Source organism: Coregonus clupeaformis, chromosome 29, assembly GCF_020615455.1.
Source record: "Coregonus clupeaformis isolate EN_2021a chromosome 29, ASM2061545v1, whole genome shotgun sequence".
Taxonomy (NCBI): Eukaryota; Metazoa; Chordata; class Actinopteri; order Salmoniformes; family Salmonidae; genus Coregonus; species Coregonus clupeaformis.
The window spans coordinates 42,936,406-42,955,512 of record NC_059220.1 but is presented as its reverse complement, the minus strand read 5'-3'; the positions used below and the strand labels follow the sequence as shown (position 1 = coordinate 42,955,512).

Below are 19,107 nucleotides of genomic sequence, written 5' to 3'. Positions count from 1 at the left end.
TGTGGATTATAATAAATTAATATATTTGTAGGGGTTGATGCATTTTTCATTAGGGCTAATCTGGTCTGTGATATTGAGTTAGAAATGTAAAACTTTAGAGTACTTAAGCATTGAGTACATTGCAAGTTTGCCCTTTTTTGGCCATTAGGCTACACTTTACAATAGGACTCAACTCTGACTGACCACAGCATCTATCGGTAGCCTAAACCGTGGCACAAATTGCGGGATTTTTCACACCTAGCCGAGCTATTAGACTATCCTTTTGTAAATTAACGGAGGTGTGAATGTTTCAGTCAGTCTCTCTCTCCTATCGCTCTAGAATCCTGCATCAGGCAAAAAAAATCAGCTGGCGGGTGGTCCCAGAGTTGAGAGAGAACTTGGGTAAATACAATGGCACAATTACACTTGACATGTGGACTGACGATTTTTGAAAAATAGGATACTTGTGCCTTACAGACCATTACATAAATGAAGAGTGGATGTTATCCACCACGAGTGGGACAGTGCAGCTCAAAACTGCAGATAACAACATAAGGCCAGCTATTGTGAAAGAATACTTGTGGATTTCCTCTATCGCTTCAAGAGGCCTACTGTCCACCTGGTAATTGTGAGGTTCCAAATGAGAAAGAGTCACCTTCAGATGGAGGTGTGGTTTCAGAGAGAAGCCTGCAACGGTGGATTACATCCTTTTCCTGCACAGCAATTTGAAGAAATCAAGTGATGAATGGACATTTTTGAAGTTATTGTTTTAGTATATTTATTTGTTGTCTAATATTAGAAGGCTCTTTATTTTATTTTACCCCCTTTCAATTATGATCTTGTCTCATCGCTGCAACTCATGCATCTACCGAAACATGACCCGCCAAACCGCGCTCCTTAACACCAGCCAGCTTAACCCGGAAGCCAGCTGCACCAATGTGTCGGAGGAAACACCGTTCAACTGACGACCGAAGTCGGCCTGCAGCCACAAGGAGTCGCTAGAACGCGATGAACCAAATAAAGCCTCCCCGGCCAAACCCTCCCCCAACCCGAAAGACGCTGGGCCAACTATGGGACTTCTGGTCACGGCAGGTTGTGACACAGCCTGGGATTGAACACCGGTCTGTAGTGACGCCCCAAGCACTGCGATGCAGTGACTTAGACCGCTGTGCCACTCAGGAGGCCATTGGAAGGCTCTTTAAAGTGATATGAGTTGTCAATGTGCCACATTGCATTGTGAAAAAAAAAATCTGTTCTTAATTCATGGCATGGTTTATTTTTAGCCAAATGTTGACTAGACATGCAGACAAATTAATTAATGCAGGAAAAGAGGAATAATAGCCTACTGTCTGTAGTCATAAAAACAATTAGGCTAAATAAATTTATATTCTTTTGTGGGGTAACGGATCGGCTCTCGGAATTCATTAAGAGGCGGCTTCTATCTTCACTATAATCATTCATTCAGATGGTTTAAACCCATAGGTCTTAGGCCTGCAGTAAATGTAAATGACTAGGTTCATTTTTCATTAGGTTATTATAATCCATGCTTTCTGGGAATGTTATAAAGTCCAAAAATTATGGGTGGCGTTAGAAATGTATTACAATGGAAATGAACTTTTAATCCGTCTGTCTGCATATTTCAAGACATGGCATATAAGGGTGCAGTGAGATACCCAATGGGTTGGACGATACTTTTCTCGTCAATCATCTTGAAAAACGTATACTTAAAAACTGAAAATCAACCAATGTCAGCCTTTTAAATGCTTTATTATCTAAATGCTGAGTGTGTGTTGGCGACGGAGAGAAACAAAATGGTGCAGTTTGATGCCATGTGGCGTAGAGTGATGCGGTGCTGGAGATGGGGGTGTGAGCAGGTGGGTCTGGGCAAGTGTGATGTATTTGTCATTTGTATGTGAATGTTTTGTATTGTCTAAAAATTTAAAATAGAATTGTACACAACTTAAATATGGAAAAATGACAGGTTGCAATGTGTCTGATTATTCATTATGAATAGGATTTATTTTGTTTACATTCTTCATTGTAACCACAATGTCACAAATAATTGAACATACAACATGAGCAGATTAACTTAATCAAAACATTTCTTTATTAAAGACTATCAGAAAGAATGTTGGTTGTTATTTATTTTACATTTTTACATTTACATTATTAGTCATTTAGCAGACGCTCTTATCCAGAGCAACTTACAGGAGCAATTAGGGTTAAGTGCCTTGCTCAAGGGCACATCGACACATTTTTCACCTAGTCGGCTCGGGGATTAGAACCAGCGACCTTTCGGTTACTGGCACAACGCTCTTAACCACTAAGCTACCTGCCGCCCCTTTGATCCAAAGCCACGAATGAGTGAGTCACTCAGCTCTATGCTGACAAATATAGGTTTATGCTGCGATATAGCCTACTAAATAGGCCAAGCCTAAACTAATATATGAAATAGCCTAAATAAACGAGCACATTTCATAAATAAATGAAGTAGCTCAGGTCTTGAAAATATGGGCAACCTTTTTCCCCTCCCTGTCCTCGCTGGACTCTTTCATTCAGTTTCTTCTTCACATCAGCAAAGAAGGACTCCGTGTTTCACAAACTCAATTGATTTAGAGGGGCTATCACTCTTTCACACTGGTAAATAAAGGCAGTTTGTTATTTATAATTATTTATTTCTGTTTTTAGAGGGAGAGAAACCAAAAGCCCACCGTGCCTGTTTTTCAAAAACTGTACCTGATTGCTTATCCTCCCTCATGAATGCATCATTCAGTTTAGCCTTTTCTTTGATTTCCAGATTCATTATTTCATCCCTTTCTCCATTCATTTGTCCACCATATGAGCAGAATACGTATTTTTGGTTAAAAATACATATGTTCATCGTCTTGTGCTCACTCTGTGTCCAGGTACCAGTTTTCCCAGCTGAGTGGTTACACGGCCAGTAGGAACATCATCACCCACTGTAAAGACCTGGGGACCACCGTACACAAGGTATGTCTACTGCTCCAATGTTAAAGACCTGGGTAGTATTCAATAGGCATCAAACAGAACAAAACAAAACAGACGGAAACAGGCAGAAACACTTGTTTTTGTTTTCCGTTGCAAAACATTTTGCTACAGATATTAAACTGTTGCAGCAGTGTATGTGATGAGACAAAAAAAGTTAGTGCAAAAAGGGTCCATGCAGATAGTCCGGGTAGCTATTTGGTTTATTTAACTAACTATTTAGCAGTATTTCAGGCATGACTGTTCATGTTTTCTTAGTATAGGCACTCACTGCTTTATACCAATTTGATTAATGTCGTTGTCTAATAGGTAGGAGTAACCTGACCAAGAAAAACTCTAGGCCTTATAAGCGAAATGTTAAAAAATTACACATTGAATGAATGGCCTTGCGAAGTGAATTAAATATTTTAGTTTGACCAAACAATGCATATCAGACACATTTTATCTTTAGAGGAAGCCTGCACGAGGCAGTCCAGCTGCTTGTGGGTTAAAACGCATGCAGCCAACTTCCAAAGAGGAACCACCACTGTGTTTGCTGGTTTAATCAGCCACCTAACACAGCACAGCAGCAATCTCACTCCTCTGCTATTGTGGAATGCTTGTGGAAGCACTGACCATGCATGCATTCTTTATCTCCAGCATACTTGGAATAGTTTAGGTACCTTGAAGAAGCACAGGTTGACTGCCAAGAAGGAGTTTTTTGTTTGTTTATATTCTGTTTTTGTGATGGGACATTTTGTAAGAGCGGGAGAGATGGATGAATGTGTATTTAATGTTGTTTTTAATGGAGGGTTAAACTGGTTACTTGTGACTCACGAGAAAGACAGCCCTGGATGCTTTCGTAGATAGTGCCTGGGGGAGGAGAGAGGGAGTTAGCTAATGGGGGAGGGAGTGAGAGAGAGCTGATGGAAGGGTTTACTGAAACTCGACTTATAGTTCCCTGTAGTTCACCTGCTGTGACCTGCAGTGCAGTCGTGAGACACAGATAGAAAGATAGATAGAGAGAGAAAGAAAGAGGACATGCGGTATCTGTGAGGTCCCAGGGTATTATATTTGGTGCTCTTACTTACAGCCCTATTTGCAGCTCTGGATTGTCTCCAGCCAAAGTAGGTACATTACAACTCTGTAGCTGCTTTGCTTCTTTCTTTATTGCATTTGCAGTAGCTAACTGGTTTGTCTGTTTGGTTGTGCAAGTCTGTGTCAATTTAGACATAGCCTCCGATAATTCTAAGTTGATCTTCTTGTAGAAAATTGCTCAGCTTTTTGTTTGCTCTTGTGGCCCTCTTTTAGTTGTTCGCATAAAACATCAGAGACATGATAATAGACTTTACGTCTTCTTCACAAATCAATACAAAGCTCTTTAAAACAGACTCAAAAGCTTTGCAGTGTGCACACTCACTCAGTACGTTCACCGTGCTCCAACGGAAATAATAGCACGCTGTTGACGCCAATTCATGAAGATGACTGACTTTCTCTGAGTAAGCAGCATAGAAATACAGTCTACTCATACTATTTCTATGGTAAGAACCCACTACCCCTCAGAAGGGAAGGAAGGTGGGAAGTGAGTGTGTGATGGGGTCTGCAGTAGAACAATGAAGGCCCTTGAGGGATGTTGATGCTTTCTAAGGGTCTTTTGTCCAGCCAAATTCTGGCTTGTTGGTGGTTATTTTTGTATGAAGTCTGTCCAAACAGTGGACTTAAAGTAATTTGCAAGTGAAACGTCATCAGACTTCGTCATTTCGCCAGATTGTTTTGACGGTGGACTGTTCTACGCTGAAGGTGATGAGGTTTTTACATTACTGGCCATTGTTTGGTTGGTTCCTGTTTTTGGACCCGGTGAGCAACCACTGCCCGCTTCTATTGTATGCTTAGGGGTAAGTTGAGCCACCCTTGTTTCTAGGAAACCATACACAAAATGCATCATTTGACCAAATATTTAGAAAGAGGTCATCATTTCATGGAGCCTATGAAGGAAGAAACCACAAGGAAAAAGTGGTAAGCAAGTTAGGTCCCCCAAAAATGTTTTTTTCAAATTAATTTGTGTTAGAGGTTTGATGATGCTTCTATCTAAACCAAAGTAGATACTTTAAAGATTGTTCTATACATCAGTTGGGGTCTCTATAAGCTTCAATATGAGGCCCTAAACCTAGCATGAAAGTGCATCCTTTTAGCTGTGTGGGCTAATATAGTCAACATGTTTGGCTTGGGGTAAGTTGAGCAAATTGAAGTGTTTTCTTCCCAGGCATAATGCAAGGCATTATCGCTGGGATATGAGGTAACAACAGGGCCTGCCCTATGTTAAGTGTTTTTAAAAAAGTACAAAGTGTTTGTTAGGTGTTAAGCCTGTGTTAAAATATGCTTAAAATGATTAAAAGACAAAAAAGTGATTGTGATTGTGTTGAATTGTGTTTGGGAAACAAAGATAGACATGGTTTAAAAAAGTTACTGGGAATATTTCATTCAGTACAGAAATCTGTAGATGGCTTAACTTACCCTGTCCCCCGGCTCTACTTACACCATACCAAGAATGAACATACTCGCCGAGGCAAACCCTGTATCAATTGGTAGAGCATGGCGCTTGTAACGCCAGGGTAGTGGGTTCGATCCCCGGGACCACCCATACGTAAAAATGTATGCACACATGACTGTAAGTCGCTTTGGATAAAAGCGTCTGCTAAATGGCTTATTATTATTATTATTATTATTATTATTATTATCATGAACAGAGGCCCAGCAGGTGGTGGAGTAGTCCGTACAGGAGCGGAGGACTAATGCGGGTAGAGCTGTGGATTGGATGCTGGATGGTGGGGTGGGACCTCCAGGTACTCCTTTTTGCGTCACTCTTCATCGATACCACCAAATACCCAGCATACCACAGAGCATTTTCAACAACCTACTTGAAGGTCTGCATCCTCTAAAGGCTGAACTGCATCTCGTGTTGACCCAACAAGTGTGCCTTGTTGCTGGGTTGTCACCTCAGAGCAGTACAGCCACCCTGGCCAAATGTATCCAGAGATATAGCCCTGGGGCCAGATTCACAAAACATTACTTCCAAAAAAACGTAAGAAGTTTCTAAAGGAGAAAAATAAGAAGTTCATAAGATAGATAGAAAAAATAAATACATAAAAATAGTTCATAAATGCAATTCCTCAAAATGTTCTTAGGAATTCATAGTTTTCGTAGGAACTGCGTAAATATCTTTCCTAAGAACTTCGTAAATGTCTTCTTATGGGCATTGACATTAGTGACATGCTTGAAACCAGTAAATAAGCCTATGTGACAGGGATGATAGGATTTGGCCCACTATAATAATGTGTTGATATTTCCATTTTATTACATTTATTTATCTGTTTTATGTCTTGAGATTTTTGTTGTTGTTGGCTCACGAACACTTTATGCACAAAAACAAACGTTATTTTTTCACACATTATAGCCATCAGACTAGCTACAGTGCCTTGCAAAAGTATTCATCCCCCTTGGCGTTTTTCCTATTTTGTTGCATTACAACCTGTAATTTAAATTGATTTTTATTTGGATTTCATGTAATGGACATACACAAAATAGTCAAAATTGGTGAAGTGGAATGAAAAAAATAACTTCTTGAGGGAAACCCGTTTCAGTCTTCCAGAGATTTGAGACCGGGACGGAGGTTCACCTTCCAGCAGGACATTGACCCTAAGCATACTGCAAAAGCAACACTTGAGTGGTTTAAGGCGAAACATTTAAATGTATTGGAATGGCCTAGTCAAAGCCCAGACCTCAATCCAATTGAGAATCTGTGGTATGACTTAAAGATTGCTGTACACCAGCGGAACCCATCCAACTTGAACGAGCTGGAGCAGTTTTTCCTTGAAGAATGGGCAAAAATCCCAGTGGCTAGATGTGCCAAGCTTATAGAGACATACACCAAGAGACTTGCAGCTGTAATTGCTGCAAAAGGTGGCTCTACAAAGTATTGACTTTGGGGGGGTGAATAGTTATGCACGCTAAAGTTTTCTGTTTTTTTTTTGTCTTATTTCTTGTTTGTTTCACCCAAAAAATTATTTTGCATCTTCAAAGTTGTAGGCATGTGTGTAAATCAAATGATACAAATATATATAGATATAACAAATGGTGGTCTGACATCAAGTCGACTGCTAAGAAGAAGGGAGCTGAGAGACCATTCATGTGGACCAGCTGGAGGAGAAGGTGTTGTCCATGATAGGAGAGACGGTGGTAGAGGGACTGCGTGACCGGTAAATTAGGTAGCTACATTAGCTAACTAACGCGTAACGACATTCTAGCCAACATAGCTTACAACGTCGTTAGCTAAACTAGCCAAGTTCTTCTTTGCAAATTGACGAGCTAACACTAGCTATTTAACACTTCTTCTAGAATATTGTAATATATTGTTAATTACTAGCTAGCTAGATAATGCTAGTTTAATTAGTTTTCTTGCTGTATTTAAATGTCCGGTAGCCAACTGTATCTGTGGCAGTGGCGCAAGAAAATTTACAAAATTATCCATTTGTCTGAAGACAACGGTTTTGCTGTCCTAAAGTTAAGTACATTTCGAAGAAGAAATCCTAAAACATTATTTTCAAGAATTCCATTTTTTCGTAACTTTTTTTCTTAAGAAGAAACATAGGAAAAATTAAGAACATTACTTTGAGGAATAGCAACTTTGCTTGACCTTCTTCATAAGTCTGTAGTTAAGGAAAAAATGACAGTTAAGAAGACATTCCTACTTAAGAAGGTTTTGTGAACTATTTCTCCTGAAATGGCCAGCATCCTTACTGTCAAATCAAATCAAATCAAATTTTCTTCATCATACAGTGCCTTCGGAAAGTGTTCAGACCCCTTGACTTTATCCACATTTTGTTATGTTAGAACCTTATTCTAAATGGATTAAGTTTTTTTTAAATCCTCAGCAATCTACACACAACACCCCATAATGACAAAGCGAAAACAGGTTTTTATACATTTTTGGCAAATATTTACATAAGTATTCAGACTCATTGCTATGAGACTGGAAATTGAGCTCAGGTGCATCCTGTTTCCATTGATCGTCCTTGAGATGTTTATACAACTTGATTGGAGTCCACCTGTGGTAAATTCAATTGATTGGGCAGGCACATGCCTGTCTATAAAAGGTCCCATGGTTGACAGTGCATGTCACAGCAAAAACCAAGCCATGAGGTCGAAGGAATTGTCCGTAGAGCTCCAAGACAGGATTGTGTCGAGGGAAGGGTACCAAAAATTTTTTTGCAGCATTGAAGGTCCCCAAGAACACAGTGACCATCATACTTAAATGGAAGAAGTTTGGAACCACCAAGACTCTTCCTAGAGCTGGCCGCCCGGCCAAACTGAGCAATATGGAGAGAAGGGCCTTGGTCAGGGAGATGGGAGAACCTTCCAGAAGGACAACCATCTTTGCAGCACTCCACCAATCAGGTCTTTATGGTAGAGTGCCCGGACTTGAATCCAATTTAACATCTCTGGAGAGACCTGAAAATAGCTGTGCAGCGATGCTCCCCATCCAACCTGACAGAGCTTGAGAGGATTTGCAGAGAAGAATGGGAGAAACTCCCCAAATACAGGTGTGCCAAGCTTTTAGCTTTTAGAAGACTTGAGGCTGTAATCACTGCCAAAGGTGCTTCAACAAAGTACTGAGTAAAGGGTCTGAATACTTATGTAAATGTGATATATCAGTCTTTTTATATTTAAATTAGCAAAAATGTCTAAAAACCTGTGTTTACTTTGTCATTATGGGGTATTGTGTGGAGTTTGAGGGGGAAAAAAAGAATTCAATCAATTTTAGAATAAGGATGTAACATAACAAAATGTGAAAAAAGTCAAGGGGTCTGAATGCAGCGTACAGAATACAGCGGGGTATAAACAGTGCAATGAAATGCTTACTTGCAAACTACCTCTCAACATAGCCCTCATGTCATACCCCCCAATTTTTTTTTTTATAAATAAATGCTAACCTCCCCTGTTATTGTAATGGTGAGAGGTTAGCATGTCTTGGGGGTATGATATTTGTGCATCTAACTTTCTCACTCTCTCCGTAATCATGGTAGCATCCACATTCATGTAGAAGTGTTTAGAAACATATTATATTCTTCCAAAATGACACAATACATTATTTACCAGTCATTTCTATTGGGCACAAAATAATCTGAAACACAACCAAAACAAACAGCAAATGCATCCAACAAGTTTGTAGTGTCACAAGCTTGACGTAATCATTGCGTGCTAGGAATATGTGACCAAATACTAAACTTTTTACTACTTTAATACACATAAGTGAATTTGTCCCAATACTTTTGGACCCCTAAAATGGGGGGGGGGGGGAAAGACAATGTACAAATAGTGCTATAATTTCTAAACGGTTCACCCAATATAGATGACAATACCCTCAAATCAAAGCTGACAGTCTGCACGTTGTATCATTTCAAATCCAAGGTGCTGGAGTACAGAGCCAAAACAACAAAACATTTCACTATCCCAATACTTTTGGAGCTGTATATTTAGTTTGTATTCCAACTGCTTCTCCTGAGATAGCCATTGATCATGACTAGGGCTGTTGCGGTGACCGTATTACCGCCACACCGGCGGTCACGAGTCATGAAGGCAGTCAAATTCCACAATTCTGTAATTAGGCTTCTCCAAACTCTGATGCTGCTGCTGGTCATTAGTAGCCTACCAAACTTGCCAACTGCCTGGTACTCAGCACTCTATTGTCCCTCTAATCACTCTGACATCAATGTAAATGTATTCGAAAATTTAATCAAACACTTACAGTGGGGAAAAAAAAGTATTTAGTCAGCCACCAATTGTGCAAGTTCTCCCACTTAAAAAGATGAGAGAGGCCTGTAACTTTCATCATAGGTACACGTCAACTATGACAGACAAAATGAGAAAAAAAAATCCAGAAAATCACATTGTAGGATTTTTAATGAATTTATTTGCAAATGATGGTGGAAAATAAGTATTTGGTCAATAACAAAAGTTTCTCAATACTTTGTTATATACCCTTTGTTGGCAATGACACAGGTCAAATGTTTTCTGTAAGTCTTCACAAGGTTTTCACACACTGTTGCTGGTATTTTGGCCCATTCCTCCATGCAGATCTCCTCTAGAGCAGTGATATTTTGGGGCTGTCGCTGGGCAACACAGACTTTCAACTCCCTCCAAAGATTTTCTATGGGGTTGAGATCTGGAGACTGTCTAGGCCACTCCAGGACCTTGAAATGCTTCTTACGAAGCCACTCCTTCGTTGCCCGGGCGGTGTGTTTGGGATCATTGTCATGCTGAAAGACCCAGCCACGTTTCATCTTCAATGCCCTTGCTGATGGAAGGAGATTTTCACTCAAAATCTCACGATACATGGCCCCATTCATTCTTTCCTTTACACGGATCAGTCGTCCTGGTCCCTTTGCAGAAAAACAGCCCCAAAGCATGATGTTTCCACCCCCATGCTTCACAGTAGGTATGGTGTTCTTTGGATGCAACTCAGCATTCTTTGTCCTCCAAACACGACGAGTTGAGTTTTTACCAAAAAAGTTCTATTTTGGTTTCATCTGATCATATGACATTCTCCCAATCCTCTTCTGGATCATCCAAATGCACTCTAGCAAACTTCAGACGGGCCTGGACATGTACTGGCTTAAGCAGGGGGACACGTCTGGCACTGCAGGATTTGAGTCCCTGGCGGCGTAGTGTGTTACTGATGGTAGGCTTTGTTACTTTGGTCCCAGCTCTCTGCAGGTCATTCACTAGGTCCCCCCGTGTGGTTCTGGGATTTTTGCTCACCGTTCTTGTGATCATTTTGACCCCACGGGGTGAGATCTTGCGTGGAGCCCCAGATCGAGGGAGATTATCAGTGGTCTTGTATGTCTTCCATTTCCTAATAATTGCTCCCACAGTTGATTTCTTCAAACCAAGCTGCTTACCTATTGCAGATTCAGTCTTCCCAGCCTGGTGCAGGTCTACAATTTTGTTTCTGGTGTCCTTTGATAGCTCTTTGGTCTTGGCCATAGTGGAGTTTGGAGTGTGACTGTTTGAGGTTGTGGACAGGTGTCTTTAATACTGATAACAAGTTCAAACAGGTGCCATTAATACAGGTAACGAGTGGAGGACAGAGGAGCCTCTTAAAGAAGAAGTTACAGGTCTGTGAGAGCCAGAAATCTTGCTTGTTTGTAGGTGACCAAATACTTATTTTCCACCATAATTTGCAAATAAATTCATAAAAAATCCTACAATGTGATTTTCTGGAATTTTTTTTCTCAATTTGTCTGTCATAGTTGACGTGTACCTATGATGAAAATTACAGGCCTCTCTCATATTTTTAAGTGGGAGAACTTGCACAATTGGTGGCTGACTAAAATTTTTTTCCCCCACTGTAGTGAGAGCCCATGAGCTCATGTTGCGCAACATTTCTATAGGCTATGCAATTGCGGGTGAAAACAGAGTGATTGCTGCTAATAAAAGGAGGTGGATCCCATCAGCTTTATGTAGGCTAGGCCTACTATATTTATTTCTCAACTTTCCTAATGTTAAGCACGTTGCTTAAATTGGCTGGCATGAAAATAAACCACGGGGAAAGCGTCCTCCATTCTCTATTTACGTGCATAGATGACATGCCTTTTTTCCCCGCTGCCCCTGTTTCGATACAGGTGCATGATAATGGTCCATACTAAATCAAAACAAATGTCATACATATATTATTTAGTATATGTAAAGACAAGATTAAATCAAGTATAGTCTGATGGGTGAAAATATTAGCCTATCACTTGTGAGTTATATATGATCACTTCTGAATAATGCCCAGCATAAGAAACAATACCTTTTTTCCCCGACTTCTTCAAATCATAGTCGCACACCTCATGTAGCCTAGCCCATAGGCCTATATGTTTTAATAAGTGGCCAAATAACTTCTTAAAATTAATCACATTAATCTGGTTTACAAGGGGTGTAGAGCCTAACTGGCATATATAAGCAGCGCGTGAGTTTCAAGTTTGGGGAAGATAATTTTCACCATAAAAATGCACCTTTTTATAATAAAAGCATTACATGCGTAATTGCATTTGCAGTCACTTTGATAATTCTGTTTTCCCGCTAATGGAACATTCACGCTTATAGCCTACTAACATGTGCGCATTGCTGCGCTTATAATGTGAAGAAATAGCCTAATACTTTATCAACATTTTAAGCTAAACGTTCTGATCTGTTGCGTCAGCCACAATGCATAAAAAAGGTTTTTTGATGCTAGTGGTTGTATTAATTTGAGATCTATCGCATCCCACAACTGTCCCAGACTGTTTGGAATATTTATTTATCGCACAGAATATAATAGGTCAACTTTTGTACTATGGGGGATAGTAGATTGACATAGGCTAGTGCTTTTGCTGTTCGTTAGGCATACTCATGTTGTTGGCTGACGAAAAGTAAATGTGGACAGTTCTTCCAATATCTTCAATATGCACCTCGGAATTGGATAAGGATGCGCGCAGTTGAGTCCCCGATGTGGCTTTCTTAACTTGTAGCCTGTGAGAAAGACCTGATCACGTGAAGGAGAGCCGTGTGAGTGAGAGACACTTCGGATTGTGCAGCACACTCAGGGAGAAGGGCACAACGCAGCACTCCGGGCCGCAAAAGGCATAGATTTTTTTAGGGTGCATTACGGCCACAAAGGGGATGCCGCCGTGAAATTCGAGGCATTATCAAGTGCTTGTCAAATTGTGAATGGGAGACTATTGGAGTGTGTACAGCCTGCGCAAAAAACAAAGCAGAGCTCATGCCTTTCAAGCAACTTTTTTTCAAATCATCATAAGTCTCATTATGCAGCCTTACAATGTATTAAAAATCAAAACATATAGCCCAACGTTTGTAGAACAACTAAAGTTACATTAATAACTCTAAATTAAGCATATAGGAGTACCTATTTATTTGTTAACCGCTCAACACAGAATAGCCGCATGTGCGCATTCCCTCAAATCGTTTGGAGAAAATATTTATATTTTTTTGTTCAATTGTATTCTTCATACTATAAAATAATGCCACAGAATTCTAAGCAAATCTTGTCTGCTAAATGAACTAGTGTAGCCCACAGCCATTTGGCATAGCCACATCAGGACCTAACATAAGGACAACTCACAGTATGCTATTATTTTCTTCTCAAATAGACTACATTTTCTTCATATAATGCTTCTTTAGACCTGTCTAAAATAAATAATGGATTTATTGTGAAGGTGTAGGCTATTATTACATGGATTTATTATACTTTTTAAAATGGCTTGTAGGCTATGTGTGGAAGCCAGGAGATGCTAAATGTGTTTATGTTCATTAACGGTCAATTACCGTGAGACCGACAGTTATTTGCTTGGCGATCACCGGCTGACAATTTCATGACTGCTACAGCCCTAATCATGACTGTCTCAGTTCCATTACATTACACATAAAAGTCATTGGACGAAGGCGTCTTCTGTACAGGGGAGTTTTGTTTAGAGCCCCGACGCGCTAAACAAAAGGTACAAATTCTGCACCTTTATAGGGTTAGTGGCCATATCTCCATATTACAGAGCGTGTTTTCAGAAAACAGACGGAAGACCGAGTCGCCTACCTGTGCTAAAAATCTATCTGGGTCTCATAACACATATGTGTAAACGGGAGACGGGCGCCACAAACGTTGTTACTAAAAAATAAGGTTGGCTGCAACTGTTTTAAAACAGTGTACAGTAAGTGTGTATTTAGCATTTGAAATTATTTTGATGTGATTTATGTTTCTAGAACCGTACCGGAATTGTTTAGATGGAGTATTTGGCTGTTTTGGCTGCACTTTAAAAATAAAATGTAAGGTCCTTGGACTAAGGAGTAACGTTAGGCTCCTTTAGTCCATTATTGGGCTACCTTTCAACAGTGAAATTATGAAAATAGCAACAATAAAAGTAACAACAAAAACACAACAAGCCAAGTGGTAAACAAATATTAAGGGATGGAAGTAGGAGTAAAACTAGCAGTAACGATATGTACTATGAAATGTGTCAACGAGTAAATAAAGTGAGCAGTACAAATAAATAGTCAAAAATGATAGCAGCAGTTATGGGAGTGAGTGAACGTGCGTATGCGTGTGCCGTGGCTTTTGTGGAGTGATGGGTAACAAAGCTTTGTGGGTGACAAGTTGTCGACGTGTTCAGACGCCATGAGAACGGAGCTTGACCAGGTAATCAGACAAGTCCTGGATCCCACCATAACCTCCGATGTTGTCTGGCCCAACAGATTCCTGAAATACACATAACGTAACAAATGAGCTTTGACATAAATCAACATAAGAAGCATATAAATCTATTTCCCCATCAGAAATTCCAAATACCGTAATTTTCGGACTATAAGCCGCGCCTTTTTTCCAATTTTTCGACCCTGCGGCTTATATAACGGTGCGGCTAATCTATGGATTTTTACAGCTAACGGCCACTAGAAGACCTCCTAAATCTATGGATTTTACAGGTTACAGTCCACCAACTTTAACTCTATGGGATCTATGACCAGTCCGCGCCCCCACCTTTAGCGGCGGGCTCCAGCAGGAAAAGCTGGAGGCCGGAAAAGAGTGAGACAGGTAGCGCGCAAAAGTAAAAGTGGAACCGAGAGTGGTACGAGAGACAGAACGAGAGACAGAACGAGAGCAAGACAGACAGACATTACGAGAGCGAGACAGTTTGTGCAAAGGAAGTTTTCATGCACAAACCCTCATTATGGAAAACAAACGTAGAAATGCATATGATGCAGCTTTTAAGTTAAAGGCAGTCAATCTGGCTGTAAAAGAAGGAAATAGAGCTGCTGCACGTAGTTTGTGTGTCTGAAACGCTATGTGATACAGTGCAGTTTACACAGCACAGTATATGTTCTGTAGCTACTATTGCACAAAATGGTAACACTTGAATACGTTATGCAAATATGCAACTTGTTTGCTGAAATGTTAATAAATGGGAGCTTCCTCAAGCAGCCATCTCTTTCCCGACAATCCCCTCTGTGCACGAACCCTTACATATGGTAATTAAACATTAAAACACCTGCGGCTTATAGTCCAGTGCGGCTTATATATGTACACATCATTCAATTTAGCTGCTGCGGCTTATACTCCGGTGCGCCTTATAGTGCGGAAAATACGGTAGAATGTTAATTACTTACATCAGGGTTTATAGAGTCCACCGGCGGGGTAAGAGACTGAACGCTGTCTCCATCAGAATGCCCAGCCCGCACAGGAACGTAGGACAGGGGACTGACTGATGCAGCTGTGGACTGGATGCTGGTAGAGGGAGTGGGAGTATTATTATTATTATTATTATTATTATTATTAGCAGCCTGGTTTTTGAAATCACTCCTCGCTGGCTGAGAGGCAGATTCTTTCTGCATCGATGCCACCAAATACCAAGCCCAGCACATTTTCAACCACCCACTTGAAGGTCTGCTCCTTATAAAGGCCAAACTGCATCTCATGCTGACCCAGCAAATGTGCCCTGCTTTCTGGGTTAATAATAATAATAATAATATGCCATTTAGCAGACGCTTTTATCCAAAGCGACTTACAGTCATGCGTGCATACATTTTTTGTGTATGGGGTTGCCACCTCTGAGCAGTACAGCCCTCCTGGCTGAAGCCACCACTTTGTCTGGAGACACAGCCCTGCTCCACTCTCTTTTTAGTCGTTTTTGTCCTGTAAATCCTGGAATCCTTACTGTCCGTTAAGACAAGGCTTCCATTTGGCAGTTTTCTGAAGCTGGGCTCCATGTCTGCTGTGAAAATAAAGGGGAAAGTTTGTATTTAATAAGCATAAATGATATACATTTTAATCACAGTGAGCAGACTGGATTAATAGATGGAACAAGTGTATAAACTCTAGCTACCTATGTTGTCATCTCTAGCTACTTGCTAAAGCACATTTTTACCACAAACCCACACAGACACACCAGCATAAGCAAGTGCATAGGACATTGCCCGTGCCTTTTAATTCATAATTAACATGATGACCCTAGGCTATTTGATATCAGCACAGTGTTTGCCCTATAGCTATGTCTAGTCCAATTAGCTAAATGAATTAAAAGAGAAAATTAGAGGTTTGCTGAGTTGAGTGACAAAACACAACTACTAAAATCACACTTTTTTAGATGGCTACGGTAATAAGAAAATAATAACTCCAGCTTAGTATGGAAATAGTGGGGTTAACATTAGACTATTTTGATGGTCAGAGTCATCGGATGTTAAGCTAGCTAACGTTACTTCGATAACTTGTCAGTGTCAAAACACCAGTTTACTAACGTTAGATAGTGTTACTGTAGCTACACTGTAAATCTTGTTGACCGTGCTAACATGTTACTGTAGGCTAATACACTGATCTTACCTGCTAGATATTCCGATCGATGATGATGATCAATGAAAACAGCAGACCAAAAAAAAATGCTACTTCAGAAAAGAAAGATAACTTGCGAAAATTACCTGAGGAAATATGTTTTTCCATAGTCCCCTTCTAGCATTTAAAGGTCCCGCCATAGCTCTATCCTCATTGGTCAATTCTTGGTTACTTCTTGGTTGCACTGGCGTCTCGGATTGGTTGGCGAGTGCAATTCTTGGCTACTTCTTGGTTGCAAACGGCGATATGATTGGTTGTCGCAATCAGAAATTTCCTCGACTCACCGTTGTCAGGGTGCGCCACAGAGGACCTATAGTCATAGGCCTTATAGTGTACTTATGATGGAGGCCTGTGTGTATCATTGAGAGATGCTGAGGGACTGTGGATACTAGGGGACAGAATCCAAGACTCAGGTGCTTGCAGAAGGCAGATTTGGAAGTACAATCACTTGAGTCTCAAGGCAAGATAGCTGAGAGTTATAAGACAGAAAGGACGGAGTGTACAGCGAATTTGTCGTAAAAAAAAAAAGTGTACAGTACATGTCTGAAGTTTATAAGAATTTCTATTACACTCAATTAAAAATAACTTAGGACATCCAGACAGGTGGGTTGGTCCTCTCTCTGCCCATCTCTCAATGCATCATTATCAAGTTGCTAGCTCTGGTAATGTCAGCAGAATACATGCACACGGTCACACACGCATGCTCGCATACACCCCATCACCCTCCTCTGTGTGCAACAAGTTAGCCCTTGGCAACAAACGCAAATGTCAAATCTCATGTGACCTTGTTTCAGAGACTGATGCTTTCAATGATTATTACGTTGCTTGTTTCTAGAGAATTGGTTCATCTCTAACAAGAACAAGGGCCAGACAGATCATGTGTTGTCCCAAATGGCACCCAATTCCTATATAGTGTACTACTTTTGATCAGCACCCTATTGACCCTGGTTAAAAGTAGTGCACTATGTAGGGAATAGGGTGCCATTTGGGATGCGAACCATGTCTCCCAGGGCCTTCAGAAAACAAAGGACTCGCTTTCATTTCCGGCATGTATGAAAACAGAGGTTTATGCGTGTCCATGTGTGGTGCATTCATGTGTCTGTGTGTTAATGGTTGCGCTCGTGTCAGTGTGTGTGCTCAGTGTCTGTCGCGCTCTCTGTAAGTGTGTGTCCGCCCGCCCGCTTCCCTCCCTCCCCACTCATGGGGTTTATTTTCTTGAGGGAGAGGGGGAGGGGGAGAGAGAGAGATTAAACATGGAGATAGGATCAAGGAAGAGTTGCTTGAAGGAGTCGTATTGAGGTATGTGAGAATGAGATGGCTAACATAATGCAAAGCTGTTAGTGTTTACATCTGATAAGTTTCCAATGGCCTGATAGTAATAATACAGAAGCTTGACAGTATATAGGCTACTGTAGTTTAGAACATTGAGCATGGCTTGTCTAAGATGTGATGCAGCTTGGAGCTTCTTACTACGGGGAAAACGGATAGGCAAAGGGGGATCCCTAGTCAGTTGCACAACTCTATGCATTCAACTGAAATGTGTCTTCCACATTTAACCCAACCCCTCTAATTCAGAGAGGTGCGGGTGTTCATAGATTTCAGATGTTATGTTATTTGATTGTTACATCCAATGACAGAATGAGTTTCTTGGAGGTGAAAAAATTATCCTTTATTCACAGTTGTGGTGAAATGTTATAGTACAAATTTTCTATTTCTAATGTATTTGTTGTCACCAGAATTGGTTGTGGTTAGTTGGTGGCAGTGGTGTAGTGGAGTATAAACGCAAGTAAACGCAGTTTACCCACCTTTAGTTTTTTGCCCAACAGTTTACCCACATAGTAGTGGGTTCGATCCCCGGGACCACCCATACACAAAAAAAAATTGTATGCACGCATGACTGTAAGTCGCTTTGGATAAAAGCATCTGCTAAATGGCATATTATTATTATTATTATTATTATTATTATTCAGAAAGTATTCAGACCCCTTGACTTTTTCCACATTTTGTTACGTTACAGCCTTATTCTAAAATTGATTAAAAACAAGTGTTTCTCATCAATCTACACACAATACCCCATAATGACAAAGCAAAAACAGATTATCTTATTTACATACACTACCTGTCAAAAGTTTGGACACACCTACTCATTCAAGGGTTTTTCTTTATTTTTACTATTTTTTACATTGTTGAATAATAGTGAAGACATCAAAACTATGAAATAGCACATATTGAATCATGTGGTAACCAGTGTTAAACAAATCAAAATAGAGTGAGGGAAAAAAGTATTTGATCCCCTGCTGAGTTTGCCCACTGACAAAGACATGATCAGTCTATCATTTTAATGGTAAGTTTATTTGAACAGTGAGAGACAGAATAACAACAAAAAAATCCAGAAAAACCCATGTCAAAAATGTTATAAATTGATTTGCATTTTAATGAGGGAAATAAGTATTTGACCCCTCTGCAAAACATGACTTAGTACTTGGTGGCAAAACTCTTGTTGGCAATCAGAGGTCAGATGTTTCTTGTAGTTGGCCAACAGGTTTGCACACATCTCAGGAAATTTTTAGTCCCACTCCTCTTTGTAGATCTTCTCCAAGTCATTAAGGTTTCGAGGCTGACTTTTGGCAACTCGAACCTTAAACTCCCTCCACAGATTTTCTATGGGATTAAGGTCTGGAGACTGGCTAGGCCACTCCAGGACCTTAATGTGCTTCTTCTTGAGCCACTCC

General features: G+C 40.4%; 1 protein-coding gene across 3 annotated transcripts in view; it reads left to right on the top strand.

Annotated features, from left to right (window-relative positions):
- The window catches only part of cnksr1 (connector enhancer of kinase suppressor of Ras 1), a 102,395-nt gene that overhangs the window by 16,358 nt on the left and 66,930 nt on the right, over window positions 1-19,107 (top strand). For all 3 annotated transcript variants that reach the window (XM_041855549.2, XM_041855547.2, XM_041855546.2), the window contains exon 4: window positions 2,886-2,970. In XM_041855549.2, the coding sequence (XP_041711483.1) occupies window positions 2,886-2,970 (85 nt within the window). The remainder of the gene's footprint in view (window positions 1-2,885; window positions 2,971-19,107) is intronic.